The sequence below is a fragment of the Olea europaea genome, unplaced genomic scaffold (assembly GCF_002742605.1).
Source record: "Olea europaea var. sylvestris unplaced genomic scaffold, O_europaea_v1 scaffold807, whole genome shotgun sequence".
NCBI lineage: Eukaryota > Viridiplantae > Streptophyta > Magnoliopsida > Lamiales > Oleaceae > Olea > Olea europaea.
The window spans coordinates 269,999-287,137 of record NW_019266506.1 but is presented as its reverse complement, the minus strand read 5'-3'; the positions used below and the strand labels follow the sequence as shown (position 1 = coordinate 287,137).

The window sequence follows — 17,139 nt, the reverse complement described above, 5'->3', positions numbered from 1 at the left end:
ACCACAAACGCCCACCAAAAAAGTCTCAAAATCTACTGTCGAGCACCACCACTACCATTATTGCCTATATTAACAAAATCACCACCACTACCACACAACACCTCTAAATCCAACAATGCCACCGTCAAATCAAACAAAACTCTCCTTCATCGCCAATCCATCACCACTAGATCCACCACCATTGCCACCAACAAAAACCAACACCAAAATAAGTAATCATCCCCACCACCATTCATTGCGAGGTGCTTCAGCCATTATAGCACTGTCATCATCCACAGACACAACCCAACAACCCAACCTTATATAGACGCATCGCTACCACCACCAACACAGCTCCACAATGCAACACGCTCCACTAGCGCCACCAACACCATTGCACCACCACTACCATACTAGGTGTCACATTGGTTGTGAATCGCAAATAATTGCAGGTATGAAGTTGTTGTAGTGACGACGTACTACTCGATCAGCGATACAGGTGATAGGAGCATAGATCACTGTCGACAATGGTGCTTTGCCTCGTCCAGCGCTACTCCGACGTTTGGCGACAACGACGCAGTGGTGATAATGAGAGGTAGAGTAGAGAGAGAATGGATTGAAAGTGAAGAAGGAAATGAATATTAGGGTTTGGGGTGTGGATATATAATTAATTGAATTTTTTTAATATTATTATTTAATACTAAAAATTGTATTATCATATCATCTTTCTAAATATTAATTATAATTCTGGTTTTTGAAATGCAATCTTTATACGTAGGCCTCCATGTAATTTCAACAAATGACTAAAAGTTATTCGTAGTAAAAAATAAAATAAAAATAAAAATAATCAAAAGTATTAAAATTTGTTTTCCGATTTTTTATTATACTAGCTAACATTTTTATGTAATGTTTCTTATCGGCTTCATATTGTCCATGGTTTGTTTCTATATCTTATAATCCAGATTCTAAACAATGTAAGATAAGGTGTGAAAGTTAAGTCTCAAGTCTTACCAAGCTAGTTCGTCTCGACGTAATGATGAGTTCACCTATTTTTAATATAAAATTTAGGGAATTATATATATATTTTTAGACTTTTCAACAAAAATATAAGTTTTAAAATCATTACGATCTTTAATCAATAATGCTATGTTCGTGGACTAGCGTGGGTTTTATCTTAAACCTAGTGTCTATCTATATCTTATAATCCAGATTCTAAACAATGTAAGATAAGGTGTGAAAGTTAAGTCTCAAGTCTTACCAAGCTAGTTCGTCTCGACGTAATGATGAGTTCACCTATTTTTAATATAAAATTTAGGGAATTATATATATATTTTTAGACTTTTCAACAAAAATATAAGTTTTAAAATCATTACGATCTTTAATCAATAATGCTATGTTCGTGGACTAGCGTGGGTTTTATCTTAAACCTAGTGTCTGTTTAACATGACTTTTGCTTCATATTGAAGGATGTTTTGTGAAAATTATCTTAGTTTTTGTTTAGAAACTAATTTCTAAAAGATGTTTTTATTTCGAAAATGTTTTTAGAGGAAGTAGAACTGGACTAGCTTCTTCTATTAAAAAAAAAAAAAAAATTTAACTATAAGAATTTTATAAAATTAGTCAAATGGATGCAAAGCTTTTGAATTCTCAAATTCCATTCTAGATGGGCTCTTTATATATATATCCTTTTAACAACTTTTTAAAATCATAAATATCTCAAATCTACTGCTCTATGGTACTTAAAAAAAAAAAAAAAATTTCACTAGACTGGATTAGAAGTGCTCCTTGCTGTTAGGATCATGACGGTATCCGAGCTTCCCAAGCTCTATGCTGTTAAGAGGGATGGCAATCGGGCGTCAGCTCGACTCGAAAAAAGCTGGACCCTCCCCTCCCCTCCCCCCCCGACTCGAGGCTTCGGCTGAGCACATTTTGGGGTGCCGGGGCAAAACCCAAGCCGGCTCGTGTAGCTCGCTAGCTTAAGCTCACGAGCCTATATTTAAAAATATATATATTTTAAAAGCAACAAAGGCTGCTCTCAATTAACCCAGCTACCCCTATGCCCATCCCCTACACTCCGCCATCACCACAAAATTAATTAAAGAGATAACTAAAGTATAATAAAAATGAAAGAAAAAAAATTCTCAAAAAATGGTGCTTATTCCTCACCAAATATTTTTTTATATACTTTTAATTGTCTTTTTAATTATTTTGGTGGTGGTGGTGGCGGCGGCTGTGGAGGCGTAGGGTGAGGTGGGTTAATTGGAAAATTAAAATATTTTTCTATTATTAGAAGTACTCTAGATACATTTTTTTTAATATTATTTCTTTTTTTCTATTTGTTTATTTAAAGACAAAGATAAATTAGTCATTTTATAATGTTATTTAAACAATGCATATCTTCATTAGTCACTTTCATAAAATGGTTAAATTTAGCATGTTTACGACATATTAATTGCATATTATACTTGAATAGATAACATTGTTTTTCTGTGAAGCATTGTTTATTACTGCATATCAAACATATTTAGTAAATAATTCTGGACAGAGACGACACTTCTTTGAACAAAAATTTAACCTATTTCTCTTGTTTTATGTTTCATTCTAAGCCCACCCACCCACTCCCACTCCCACTCCCACTCCCACTCCCACTCCCACTCCCCAACAAAACTCAATTATTACTATTTTATTATTTTTCTCTAGTATATCCCAACCCCACCCTAAATTAAATTATGTTGGATCTGTCTTTGGACACAAGAGTGCAATCAAAAAAAATTCTAAGATCCATATAATTTAATTTCTGAGAGGTATTCATCAGCCATAAAGAAGTACCAACAACCATCAAGCAGTTGTCACCATCTCAATAGAAGCCAAGTTTTTGCAATCTTATTTTTTTCTATGATGAAAATGAGTTTCCAGAGATTTTCAGGCTAGGGGACCAACAACTGATAAAAGTGTGTGGAATTAAAGTGAAATAAGGATCCACCTATTGGGACTAAGTCGAGTTCAGCTTGCAAAAATGCTTAGTATGCTAGATCGAACAAAACTGGACAAGATCAAGAAAGATAAACACGTAAAATGTTTGTTCCTTAGTTTAAACGCTTTCATATTGCATCATGATTGAAATATGATTCATGAAAATACGAAAAATAAATGTGTTTTGAATTAGTAACTAGGAATGAAGTTTTAAGAATTAGAAACCCTAATTCTATGTCACCAAGAAAAATAAAATTGCATTAATAATTAGAGAATTACAAGTGAAATTCCTAAATTGTCTTTGATGAAATTTTGGTTGATCCATATAGCGATCCACACGGGAGAAAGTTATACATCATATCTTCTCTAGTCTCTTTTTAATCAAGATTACAAGTGAAATTCCTAAACAGTCTTCGATGAAATTTTGGTCGATCCGCGTACTGATTCCACACGGTGTTGTTAATTAATCTACGCAACTAAACATTCTGGTTGGGTTGCTTGATAATACAAAAAGGCTCCTCAAAAGACAATCATTTGATGTTGTAGGTACTTACTAAGTTGCTAATAAAGAGAATTAAATTACACTTCAACCATATGTATATAGGTATTTACTAATTAAACGATGAATAATGCTATAAGCAAGATTCAACATTGTAGCTATTAATGTTTAGTTGGCACATTCACTCCTACCGTATACCCTACGCTACCCCACCCCCAAGCTGTTCTACTGATTCTGAAAAATGACCTTTCTCAGATGATTCCTAAAAATCCAAGACACGTAAAAGATCAGGTAATCTTTCAATTTTTTATGCAAAACTAAGGAATTTGATGGAGAAAAAGCAAACAAGAGGATACAGCCTAATCGTTCGTTCTCATTCTCTCTTTGAATTAAAGAAGCCAGCTCTTGGTATCAACACAAGTATAAGACGTCCAAAAACATTTAAGACTCAAAATCTCGTGCTAAATTTTATATATGAGGGATGTGCACAGTTGATGCTTTAATTGCTTATGCTTGCCCAGTTCTAGAAGGTCCAGAAAGTCAATGACTTGATGGAACCGGCATTCGAAGGAAATCATAAAATGGTGTTTGGCCCTTGACCAGGTTCGAATAAATTTTTCCCAAAGTAAATGGTAACAGATTTGACACCTCAGATATGCTGTAGGAGAGCAATTATGAAAATTAGTTCATCAAGACATAGACCTAATTCCTGACAGAATTATTCGGATAGCAAAATAACAAGTTCAACAAGAAAAAACAGAAAGAAATTCAAATGGCTTGAACCAAAGTTGAGTTCTACTAAGTCACTCAGATTAGAAAATATGAAAATAAAGCTGGAATATTGAACAACTGATTAATATGATGGCAAACTGGGATTGAAAACCTGAAACTAGACTTAGTATTCTTCTTTCCCACGGTCAGCATCATTGAATTTAACTCACTGAAAACTCTCCTGAGAACCACGAATCATCTATGACAGGGAATACTTGCATTTTCATGGATTCTTGACAAACAGATAACATCCTGGAAATTGAGTCACTTGTAATAGTCTGCTGTATCATAACATAGTGGATGTGATATGGAGATTAAATATAGTTACAATAAATTAAGAATTGGAATTTAGAAGTTCACCTGTTCATGAAGAGGAGAGCAATTCAATGGTGAGAATCAGAGGATGGCTTGTCTGTATATCCATCGTGCTCCTCTTTATCACCTTGAATTCGTGCAGGAATGTGAAACCCTGAGAATCCGCCTACTGTTGAGGTGAAGTCAACACCAGATATTGATGATAAATAAATTGGCACGGCCGCCGGATTGCGATGATGATGCTGGTGGCTATGGTCTGACGTGGTGTTAAGTATGGTTAACGGATCCATCCATGGACGAATTGAAGGTTTGCTGCTGGACTGAAGGGGTCCCCCATGAGAAAAGAACTGGCTTTGACCTAATAGGTGCTGCAGCCCTGGCTGCGGCGCTGGCTGAGAAGTGAACAGATATCCTGCTGCTCCACCATTCCCACCGGAGATATCTCCACCGGTGTCCCAAGGAGCCAGCCCCTGGAACCGGCTTATTTCTGTGGGCTGGTGCTGATGATGTTCAGACAACCCTGCATAGTCGCCATCAAATCCCAGTAAGGTAGTTCCATTGAGTGGGACTTGATGCTGAGAATATGCCTCTTCGGTGTTGTGGGTGTGGTTCTTGTGGTGCGGCGGCTGAGGATGCTGGTGCTGGTGGGGCATAAGTGGATCTTGAAATGACTGCAAAGAAAGCCAGAGATCCTGACTCTGGCTTCTGGTTCTTGGAGAACCTATTGGGAAACGTGACTTCATGGCATCTGCAGTGGAATTCGAATCCAAGGACGGTGGAAGAAAACTTGCGTTGGGATCCTCATTACTGCTCTGGTGCAAAACTTGCAGCCCATTTTCATTTTCCAACATCGTCATTGCCCTTTTACTCGAAGAACCCGCAGTATTAGGGTCCACCACACATGCCTGTTCTTGCTCAAAAATAGCATTTTCTGCCGAAAAATTTGTGGGATTCCTCGCAGGAAGTTGCTCGAGCTCATCAATGGCGGACTTAGCCTTTTTAATGAGCCAATCCATTGCCTTGCTAGGGCGGTCATAGCCAAGCCGATCCTGGACATCATAAAACTGAATAGCAGTGTGAGCAGCGAGGCGTACACGGCGGTCCCTAGGGCCTTTCGAGGTGCTTACTTTACTGTGCCGGTCTTTTCTCCCGGTGGACCGAACAATGTGGCAGCCTTGGACTTCACCTATATCGCTGCCAGTACAGTTCCTCAGCCCTACTCTCGACGGTATTTGTTGGCTACGAGTATTCTCTTCCATTTTCCCCGCAATCTTGCATGTTCAGCACTTGCCTCAAAGGAAGCAGATGAATTCAAGAACAAACGTTTTTGGCGGCGGTTGTTCTGGTGGTTCTTCTTCACCTCCTTCACCTTTTTCTACATATATAGTGTTCGTTACTACCAGATTTTGGTTCAGATTCAGATGAAAATTACGCCGAGGAATCCTAAAGAATCAACCGCTGTTTTGAATTTCTTGCTCCACTCCTTGATTCAGAAGAAAACTTTTTAAATCTTGTTTACAAATTATATTGGTGTTTCTGCAAAATTTGAAACTACTGCCATTAAACTTTCGGAATCCTCTCAGAGAACAGAACGCTAAACCATAACTAACCCATCTTCATGCTTCTTAATTTTCACAGCTTTCGATAATAGGGATTAGGTCTCTTCTTATCTAAATCTCTACACTAGTCTAGTACCTGTTTTTACCAAACTTATTGTAGTGTAGGAAACAAAGATAGAGATAATTTCGCTACTAGGGTCTATCCCAGTTGAATATCAAAGCTAAATCAAGAACCCTTCGGTGATTATCTTGAAAAATTTTCATTTTGCTTAGCTTAAACATAGTAACTAGAACGTGATGGTTAAAATTTAGGGAAAAAAAAAAAAAGGGAATTTGCCTTACCACAAAAACTCTCTCTATATAATTGTGTAATTGATGGTCAGACGCCTTGTGTTAGTACTGCATCTGATGTTTTTGTACATCCTAGAAAGATAAATACCATCTCACCCAGGAACACTCTTTTTGGTTCATTTACAACTAAGACCATGTTTGGTTGAGGTTATAATATTTACCTAAAAACCTGATCTGCTGGGGTACATTCAGCGATTTACCTCCCTCGCGATGCTTCAGGATCGGGACGGTGAGTGCCCTTAAAGTTGGAGTTCAACCTTTATAATATTTACTTGAAACCATGGCTGGATGGTGAAGCTTCAAGTTTTTATGAGCTTAGGCGGATCTATCGCAAAGTTTAATCGTGAATAAATGTAAAGCGTGGCTAAGTGATATCTAGATGCACCTTCCAAAATGCTCGCCCTTTGCTTTCTTGAAAATGATCTGTTACTGCTTTTTCTAGTTTTTTCCACATTACTTTTCACTATTTCTCTCTCTTTATTTATTGCTTCGTTTCAAAGGAATATATATCATGATATTGACTCGGCAATGGAAAATTGTTCAGTCCAATATAAATCGAATCCATAGATTTGAACCGATTTTGAATAGTTTTGCTATTCAAAATTCAATATTTTATTTCAGATGAGAATTACATAAATACAAAGTTATTCCTAGCGTGCAAGGCATGCATAAGGAAAGAGATTACCCTATCTATCGTTTTCATCATTTGTCAAATGAGTTAAATATGTGAACATAGCTGCGTGAAGGTTGGCATATCCAAAACTGGCTCGATTTTGTGTTAGATCCAACTCAGATTAGTACGTCAAAACGTTTACTTGCGTCAATTGGATCGGTTCAATTTTGTCGGGGTTCAAGAAGATTTTTTCCTGAAAATCAATTAATTAAGCCCTTGTTTGATCCCATTATTTGCAAAATATATTTCTCCCTCTCTCTCTCTTCAAACTCACATTCTTCAATAAAAACGTTGCGAAATGCTCCCACCGTCCATAGCTGTTTAGTTTCCATTGAAATGAATTTTGAAGGCGAAAATCAATAAAAATATCAAGGATATTTTTGTCTCATCACCTCCATATATTTACTTAAGAACATGTTTGTTTACAAGACAATGTGATAAGGAATCAACAAGATAAATCTATGTAGAAACCCTCGATATTCCACCAAAAAAATCCAAAATCATCATACAATTTTCACATTTTTTTACACAAGAGAAGTATCTATGCCATTGTATTAAAATTTTTACATAGATAAGTTGAATATTCACGTTTTTAGATTAATGGTTAGACAAATTAATTCGTTGCGAAATGCCCCCACCGTCCACAGCTGTTTAGTCTCCATTGAAATGAATTTTGAAGGCGAAAATCAATAAAAATATCAAGGATATTTTTGTCTCATCACCTCCATATATTTACTTAAGATCATGTTTGTTTACAAGACAATGTGAAAAGGAATCAACAAGATAAATCTATGTAGAAACCCTCGTACAATTTTCACATTTTTGTACACAAGAGAAGTATCTATGCCATTGTATTAAAATTTTTACATAGATAAGTTGAATATTCACGTTTTTAGATTAATGGTTAGACAAATTAATTGATGTTTATAAAAAAACTTGGTTTGATATTATTTTTTTCCCGCCATATAGTTGGTATTGGTTATGGTCTATTGTGTATGGTGTTGATTTCTATTTGTGGTGTAGCAATGATTCGCAGATTTTGATGGAGAATTGGTGTTTTCATTGTTTCTGGTTTTCTGTTTTGACTTAGGGTCGATTTCTACAAAGTTTACCAATTTTAGGAGTGTATTTCGTAAAGTCTTTCTATTCCAGAGTTGTATTTCACGATTTATCCATTTAAGGGTTAATTTGAATTCGAACGTTTGAACATGTCGTCTTCTTTTTTCTCAACACAGATACACATTCTAATTTCAAACCAACTACACAATCATATTGAAAATGGGAAAATGAAATCATACCCACTCCCAGGCCCAATTTGAAATCATACCAATTTCAAACTCAATTTAAAATGGGGGAATGAAATTTAAAAAATAAAATTCGATTTCTTCCAATTTAAAACTAATTCAATTTTAGGATTGTATTTCGTAAAGTCTTTCTATTCCAGAGTTGTATTTCAAGATTTATCTATTTAATTTGAATTCGAACATTTGAACATGTCTTCTTCTTTTTTCTCAATACAGATACACATTCTAATTTCAAACCAACTACAAAATCATATTGAAAATGGGAAAATGAAATCATACCCACTTCCAGGCCCAATTTGAAATCATACCAATTTCAAACTCAATTTAAAATGGGGGAATGAAATTTAAAAAATAAAATTCGATTTCTTCCAATTTAAAACTAATTTCTTCGCCCAGTTCTATCACTTCAAGCAAATTCAATTTCCATTGTAAATTAGCTTCAAATTTCTTCCATTTCATATCCCGAAATGAAACCTACTTAAAAAATTCTTATTTTTGATAATCTCTTGAGTGTTGAGATGTTTAAATAAAAATGTGCTTAATGTTTTTATTAATTTTAGCCTTCAAAATTCATTTCATTTTAACGTAGAACTTAATAGATGTGGACAACAGGGGGTTTTCCGCAACACTTGGATGATTGAGGGGGTTTTGCACCAAAATGAAAAAAATAAGGTAATTCCACAAAATGGACAAAGGTTGAGGATATTATGGTAATTATCCTTAAGGTAAGTGAAACTCAGTTCAAAAGCGAACTCTCCACCTGTCAACAATGAAATCCCCAAATTCCAAAACCTAACTACCCATGCTCATTTTACCGCCAAAATACCAATGCTCCATTTCTCTCCACTGCTCCACCGCCCGCTCCGCTTTTCTCCGCCTTCCCGAAATCCTAGCCTGACCCGAATTCTCAACTTCATCCATTTCCATGAGCTCGTCGATTATAAATCTCTCTCGCTCGGGTCAGCCTGTACCCGAAATCTCTGGGTTTATCTGACTGGAAGATTGTCATCATCACTATCTTCTGCTTCCTATTATAATTCGATAGGCGATAGTGACGATTTTGATGTGGAATTGGGCCGACTGCTTGCGCTTTTGCCGGAGGAGATGCGGCGGAGGGTAAGCGAGCACCCGGAGCTCCGGGAATTGATTGAGGTGGTCATGGATATGGGACGAAAGCCGCTGGCTCGGTTCCCGTCAGGTGACTATATCTTGTCGGATCACCCGATCACCATAGAGGATATCCAATACGCCACTTCACAGGTATAGTAATATTTGTTTTTTAGTTCTCATTTTTGCCTCCATTTTTCAGTTTGATTGCAAGACTCTGTTCAGTTTAAAGTACGATTAGTTTCTGATAGACGTGATTTTATTTATTTTTTTAATATGTACGATAGTTTAATCTGAGACACATTCTTGCTGTATTATGATGATGATGATGATGATGACCGACTTTTTTTGGTGTCTGCATAATAGGAAGGAAAAGCAAAGAAATGAGAAGATTTTTTTTTATTTTTTATTTTTGGGTGAAATGGATGTAAACAAACACTTGTGAATAAAGATTGATGAAATACATAGGCATTTATGTTCTATTTGCTTCTTCTAATTTTAGTTTATACAACACAACATAATTGCACTTGGTCTCTGTTGTAGTAGAAGTAAAAACAGGATGAAAATTAGTTTATTCGTGTGTTGTAGATCATTTTCTTTTCTTCCTCCCCAAATAAGGGAAACGCAATTGAAGTATTACTACTTACTGGTATTACGTTACAGGTTGGTGACTTTGCTGTTGATAACAGAGCAGGAATTAGTAGAACCTTGCACCGCATTAGTGCCGTTAGGAATCGGACACAACATAATTGCACTTGGTCTCTGTTGTAGTAGAAGTAAAAACAGGATGAAAATTAGTTTATTCGTGTGTTGTAGATCATTTTCTTTTCTTCCTCCTCAAATAAGGGAAACGCAATTGAAGTATTACTACTTACTGGTATTACGTTACAGGTTGGTGACTTTGCTGTTGATAACAGAGCAGGAATTAGTAGAACCTTGCACCGCATTAGTGCCGTTAGGAATCGGAAAGGTGCAATTATTGGTCTGACTTGTCGTGTTGGTCGAGCAGTGTCTGGAAGTGCCAACCTGTTGAGAGATTTAGTTGAAGCTGGGGCTTCACTGTTACTTATTGGGCCCCCAGGGGTGGGGAAGACCACTATTATCAGGTTAGTATCAGTGCGTGCTTCCAATTAAGACACTCTAGTTATTCTGTCTCCATGTTCTAGAGATGCTGGTTTACTGTGTCCACATTCCTTAGCAAGAAATTATTTTGCGAGTATTTCAGCAAGTAGCTAATTGTTGTTTGACGTACATATCCTATATCCTAGGGACATAGCTCGTATGCTTGCAGATGATTATCAAAAGCGTGTGATGATCGTTGACACCTCGAATGAAATTGGTGGGGATGGGGATATACCTCATGCTGGAGTAGGTAACGCTCGGAGAATGCAAGTTCCGCATACCGATGTGCAACATAAGGTATTAAATGCAGTTACCTTTCTATGTAGTCAACAAAGTTAAAAAATGAAATTAGAACAACCCAGTCCCTTCAAAAGTGTGCATATGACTACAGATATGACGTGAGGAATTAAATAATTCTAGGTGAACTTCTTTTAGTAAACTATAAAGTAATAATTTGGATTATCGTCTAGTCAACCTATTCAAAATGTATGTTCATAGTGGGTCCAAAAATATGCTTGTTGCATTTTCACGTGTATTACCATCAGTGTTACAATTATCATTAATTAATTAATTAATTTTTTTGCTTTAGGGCTTTTTATTTTTTATGCCACTTAGATTTTTATTTATTACAGTTTTACTCTTAAGATGCGATAAATTTTTGGTTGTTCAAATGAGTTCCCTGCTATTAGAATCATGTCTCTATAATGGAATAGTTTGTGGAAGGAAAATGAAGTCACACTGAGCTGATGACACAGTGTTTAAGAAAACTCAAGCAAGTTGTGAATAAAGATTGATGAAATACATAGGCATTTATGTTCTATTTGCTTCTTCTAATTTTAGTTTATACAACACAACATAATTGCACTTGGTCTCTGTTGTAGTAGAAGTAAAAACAGGATGAAAATTAGTTTATTCGTGTGTTGTAGATCATTTTCTTTTCTTCCTCCCCAAATAAGGGAAACGCAATTGAAGTATTACTACTTACTGGTATTACGTTACAGGTTGGTGACTTTGCTGTTGATAACAGAGCAGGAATTAGTAGAACCTTGCACCGCATTAGTGCCGTTAGGAATCGGAAAGGTGCAATTATTGGTCTGACTTGTCGTGTTGGTCGAGCAGTGTCTGGAAGTGCCAACCTGTTGAGAGATTTAGTTGAAGCTGGGGCTTCACTGTTACTTATTGGGCCCCCAGGGGTGGGGAAGACCACTATTATCAGGTTAGTATCAGTGCGTGCTTCCAATTAAGACACTCTAGTTATTCTGTCTCCATGTTCTAGAGATGCTGGTTTACTGTGTCCACATTCCTTAGCAAGAAATTATTTTGCGAGTATTTCAGCAAGTAGCTAATTGTTGTTTGACGTACATATCCTATATCCTAGGGACATAGCTCGTATGCTTGCAGATGATTATCAAAAGCGTGTGATGATCGTTGACACCTCGAATGAAATTGGTGGGGATGGGGATATACCTCATGCTGGAGTAGGTAACGCTCGGAGAATGCAAGTTCCGCATACCGATGTGCAACATAAGGTATTAAATGCAGTTACCTTTCTATGTAGTCAACAAAGTTAAAAAATGAAATTAGAACAACCCAGTCCCTTCAAAAGTGTGCATATGACTACAGATATGACGTGAGGAATTAAATAATTCTAGGTGAACTTCTTTTAGTAAACTATAAAGTAATAATTTGGATTATCGTCTAGTCAACCTATTCAAAATGTATGTTCATAGTGGGTCCAAAAATATGCTTGTTGCATTTTCACGTGTATTACCATCAGTGTTACAATTATCATTAATTAATTAATTAATTTTTTTGCTTTAGGGCTTTTTATTTTTTATGCCACTTAGATTGATGCAGTTACCTTTCTATGTAGTCAACAAAGTTAAAAAATGAAATTAGAACAACCCAGTCCCTTCAAAAGTGTGCATATGACTACAGATATGACGTGAGGAATTAAATAATTCTAGGTGAACTTTTAGTAAACTATAAAGTAATCATTTGGATTATCGTCTAGTCAACCTATTCAAAATGTATGTTCATAGTGGGTCCAAAAATATGCTTGTTGCATTTTCACTTGAATTACCATCAGTGTTACAATTATCATTAATTAATTAATTAATTTTTTTGCTTTAGGGCTTTTTATTTTTTATGCCACTTAGATTTTTATTTATTACAGTTTTACTCTTAAGATGCGATAAATTTTTGGTTGTTCAAATGAGTTCCCTGCTATTAGAATCATGTCTCTATAATGGAATAGTTTGTGGAAGGAAAATGAAGTCACACTGAGCTGATGACACAGTGTTTAAGAAAACTCAAGCAAGAAATTGTGTTGTGGAAGGATAAGGTGATGCAAAATGGTATATTAAACACAAGAGAAGAGAGAGAGAGTAGAGAGCAGAAGAGAAAGAGAAGAGGAGAGAGAAAAAGGCGGAAAAGGAGAGATTAGAGAAAAGAATTGGAGAAGGAAATTTCAGTAACTCAATAATCTATTCAAGAGTCTATGTAAATCAAATATCCCACTCTTGTTTATGCTCAACATTTCAAACAATAGATTTAAATTAACCAAACCATGAAAATGGAAAATTACCTAATTGTAACCCAATATCTATGGATAGGGAATAAAGAAAATAAATCAAAATAAATTCCAAAATAGTTCTTATTCTTTTGTCTTGGATGTGTCTATAGCAAGTTTTCCAAGAATATCCCTTGAATCTCCTCATAAGGATTACTAAATAATCTTTGCATTCATTTGTCTAGCAACAAGATGCTTTCAGGCTTGTAAGCGATATTTGTACTTATGTCTATTTTAACTTTCCTTTGTTGTGTACTCCAATATTCTGCATGCCTCATGAGTACATGTAAGGACATTTATATTTAAAAAATTGAATTTGGATAAAGAACATGTTATTAACGAGAAACTCTCATTTAAATGAATTTTCTTCAATTTAGTTTTTGTCAACAGATTAAACAGTGGTTTGTTATGATCTTTGATTTTTACCTATTTTATAGGTGCTGATAGAAGCAGTTGAAAATCATATGCCACAAGTAATTGTAATTGATGAAATTGGCACAAAACTTGAAGCAATGGCTGCAAGCACAATTGCACAACGTGGAATTCAGTTAGTAGCAACAGCTCATGGAGTAACCATAGAAAATTTAGTGATGAATCCAGCACTAGAGATGCTTGTTGGGGAAGTGCAGGTAATTTTTGATGAGTGACTAATGTGTTGGATAAGTTAAATAATGCCTTTTTTCTATTGATGCCAAATGGAATGCTGATCTTGATCTCACATGCAAAATCACAAATAAAATGGTTTACTTCTATGTGAATCAAGGCATATTGATGTACCCTTTTAAGGTGGAAATATGTCTTAATCAGGCTAAATGATGAGAGGATTTCCATAATGGAACCTCAAATTTTTAAATAGAAGGTTATGGATGAATTTTGTGTCTGGGAATTACGAATGGACACACTTTGCCCTAATGATTTGTCTGAAGGATCTAATAATTCCTTAAAAGCAATGAAATCTTGGTCAATCACATTACGTGCAATTTGTATTGTTAATAGGGAAATTTTCTGTTCACATTTCGGAATTTGTTCGATTTAGTTCTAAGATTAAATAGGTATTTCATTTGGTATTATACATATAAATATGTATATGCACGTGTGCGTGTGCATCTGTTATTATTCAATCAAATATGAATCATGAGAATCATAAAAAGTAGAAGCTAAGAGAATGTATAATCGAAAGATAAATGTTCCTCGCACCATAAATTTTCAGTCTATTGCCTCAGGGATTAGCTTTTGTCAAATTGTTACTTTTTTATCCTTTGCTAAACACTCACATTCTTGCAATTCTTTCTCAGAGTGTGACATTAGGGGATGAAGAGGCAAGTCGGAGGGGTGTCCAGAAAACAGTGTTGGAAAGGAAAGGACCATCAACTTTTAGCTGTGGAGTTGAGATAATTTCCAAGACTAAGTTGCGAGTTCATCGTAATTTAGATGCAACAGTAGATGCCATACTTTCAGGTTTTGTATTCCACCTACACAAAATAATTTTTCCGTTGCAATATTCATTTCCAATTTTTTAATTTACCATCCTGATGGATGTTGATATGACATTTGCTTCATTAATTAATTTCCTGTTACTTCTATCTTGAGAAGGTCGTTACCCAAAATTTGAGGTTCGAAAGATAAATCAGGGATCAGAAGATGAAACTGAACTAAGGCCTTTCATTTCTGATTCATCTGAGACGGTAGGTGAAAGTGTGGTTGAAGATGGCTTGGAATTGAATGATGGTCTACTTGACTATACAGAGTTTGGTTCAGAGGCAAATTGTTGTAAAGATGAGGACTCCCTCTGCATATTTCTTTACGGGGTGAGAACCACTATCACAAAGCAGACTGGCCTTGGTTCACTCTTTTCTGAGTTCCACCCAAACATGGCCATAGTATTCGTGGAGCTTTTTTTATCCCTTCTAGAATTAAATGTCAATTATTACTTCATGGTCATTAATTCTCCGAGTCAGCTAATTTTTATGCAGTTGGTACTAGTATGAACTTGGAAATAGATTGATTTTTCCACCAATGTTCTCTCAAATATTTGGGGTTCAAATGGAAGTAACAACCCCATCTGGTCCTGGAGACAAAGCAGATTGCAAAAAATAAAAAAATAATAAATAAATTAATAAATTAATAAATAAATAAATAAAAAATAACACCAGAACAAGAAATAAATTCTGGAATTGTACCTTATATAGGACCTTCTTTTTGGTTTGGTGGAGAATGAGAGAGGGTCCAAGGGAGATGGAGGTTCTTTTCCATGAGGCCATTGCCTTGTGAAAATTATAAGAATGTTGAGTTGTTTCTTCTTCTTCTTTTTCTCTTTCTTTTTCGTTGGGGGAGGAAGAACGTATAAGATCTTTCACGTATGTGTAGTTATAGATTGAATTGCATCTTGCTTCTTAGGTGTTTATCTTCTTCCTCTTGCATTCATAACACTCATGTTAATGGTTTATCTTAGTGAAGAAATTAAAAATTAAATTCTCATAATATCAATAAGCCTAGTGTCCCCTGAAAATGAGTTGAAAAAAATCCCATGATAACTGAATACTTTTCTTATGTGCTTTGTAGTAGTTGACAGTAATATGATCAATTTTCCTTTTTCATTTCTGTATTTATCTAATCCTGGTATAGCAAGTTTAAATGAACCTTTACATTCAAAACACAATATTTTGAAGCTTAGTGCTAAGTTTCATTTCTTAGGACTGTGACCTGGATAAAAACAGGGGGCTGACATAACATATGTTTCTATACTAGTTAACACCTTCCTCTAATTATGTTATCTGGGGAGTTTTCACAATCTCAAGGTCTAAAATGGATATAGTCTAATCCATTTGATGATTTACTTTCACTTGTCAGTGTGGTAAAAAATATCTGCTGTATCTTGCTTAGATGCTTTATGAAACCTGTAGCATATCGAACTTATACCATTGATTTGGTGTTGTAGATATCAGAGGCAAGTATGATACAAGGGATTAAACAGTTAAGCATTGATGATTCAGTTGAATTTACTGACAATATCAGTGAAGCAGATGTAATGCTTGCATTGCAGTCTAAGCTCAAGAAGAATTCTCGGCTTCAAGCTGCCGCAAGATCTCATGGCATTCCTATTTATGTCGCAAAGGTAAATTTGTCAATAGTAAATGTTGCTTTTCCATACTCATCTTCATCATACAATTAATACATTAAATAAAAATGATAATTGGTTCTTATCTTATCTTTACAGTTTTGTTTCCTACTTCTTTAGTTGTCATCTTCCTTCGTTTGTCATTTTTTTACTGGACATCCATTTTTCTTCCTTTTCCCCTTCCTTCTGCAGACAAACTCATTGGCACAGTTAACAAAAGCCATACAGGCTTTAATAACTGATTATGCCGACGGTTATGACTCCTTTGAAACTGAAGCTAAGGCAAATGAGACAGAAAAAATTGATGCCTTGGAGGTAATCCCAAAGTTCTCTCTCTTAAAGACACAAACATATTCATATACTCGTACATACGTTTTTTCTTGTTCACATCATGTTTTATTCACTGAATTCTTACTTATGGGCATCTTTAGTTAGTAAACTAATAAAAAGGCTAGCTATTGCAAAGTGGCTTCTTGCTGTTATCTCAATCGATTGATGATTGGAAAATAAGTATAGATTTATACGATAAAAGGTGTATCTTGGGTTCAATCTCCATGATGATACAATTTACTACATTATAAGGGTTTATCGAGTAAACTATGGTTTGTGCAGCCAATATTGCTTACTGCATAAATTTAATAACAGCGGCACACAAGCTACTGAGATTCTGATGAAGGTTCTTTGATGTTATTCAATAATCTAATGATTATATCAAGTGTAAGACATGATATCATATAAGGTATTTTAGTTGGGAATTTTCATATTTCACAAAAATGACGAGTGGATTTGAAATGCC

At 35.4% G+C, this 17,139-nt stretch overlaps 2 protein-coding genes across 5 annotated transcripts in view; one reads left to right on the top strand and one right to left on the bottom strand.

The window, feature by feature from the left end:
- Positions 1-4,148: 4,148 nt before the first annotated feature.
- On the bottom strand, positions 4,149-6,836 carry LOC111391585 (transcription factor TCP4-like). Of its 4 annotated transcripts, none has more exons than XM_023016830.1 (3): positions 6,439-6,836; positions 4,583-6,073; positions 4,149-4,500 (listed from the first exon to the last, which is right to left on the bottom strand). In XM_023016830.1, exon 2 carries the CDS (start codon positions 5,794-5,796, stop codon positions 4,606-4,608), a length of 1,191 nt encoding a protein of 396 aa, XP_022872598.1. In that variant the 5' UTR covers positions 5,797-6,073; positions 6,439-6,836; the 3' UTR covers positions 4,149-4,500; positions 4,583-4,605. The 4 variants fall into 4 exon arrangements, with proteins under 4 accessions (XP_022872598.1, XP_022872599.1, XP_022872600.1 ...); XM_023016831.1 differs by having other exon boundaries at positions 4,583-5,912; XM_023016832.1 differs by lacking the exon at positions 6,439-6,836 and having other exon boundaries at positions 4,149-4,503; positions 4,583-6,432.
- A 2,352-nt stretch (positions 6,837-9,188) lies between these two features.
- The window catches only part of LOC111391612 (uncharacterized protein ycf45), a 10,251-nt gene continuing 2,300 nt past the window's right edge, over positions 9,189-17,139 (top strand). Inside the window, exons 1-8 of the mRNA XM_023016860.1 lie at positions 9,189-9,684; positions 10,423-10,637; positions 10,800-10,950; positions 13,663-13,854; positions 14,521-14,683; positions 14,819-15,033; positions 16,164-16,340; positions 16,536-16,658. Coding sequence (XP_022872628.1) covers positions 9,253-9,684; positions 10,423-10,637; positions 10,800-10,950; positions 13,663-13,854; positions 14,521-14,683; positions 14,819-15,033; positions 16,164-16,340; positions 16,536-16,658 — 1,668 coding nt within the window. The 5' untranslated portion in view covers positions 9,189-9,252. The remainder of the gene's footprint in view (positions 9,685-10,422; positions 10,638-10,799; positions 10,951-13,662; positions 13,855-14,520; positions 14,684-14,818; positions 15,034-16,163; positions 16,341-16,535; positions 16,659-17,139) is intronic.

Excerpts from the sequence above, each read along its gene's own strand:
- LOC111391585 (XM_023016830.1), bottom strand. The coding sequence starts at position 5,796 with ATGGAAGAGAATACTCGTAGCCAACAAATACCGTCGAGAGTAGGGCTG.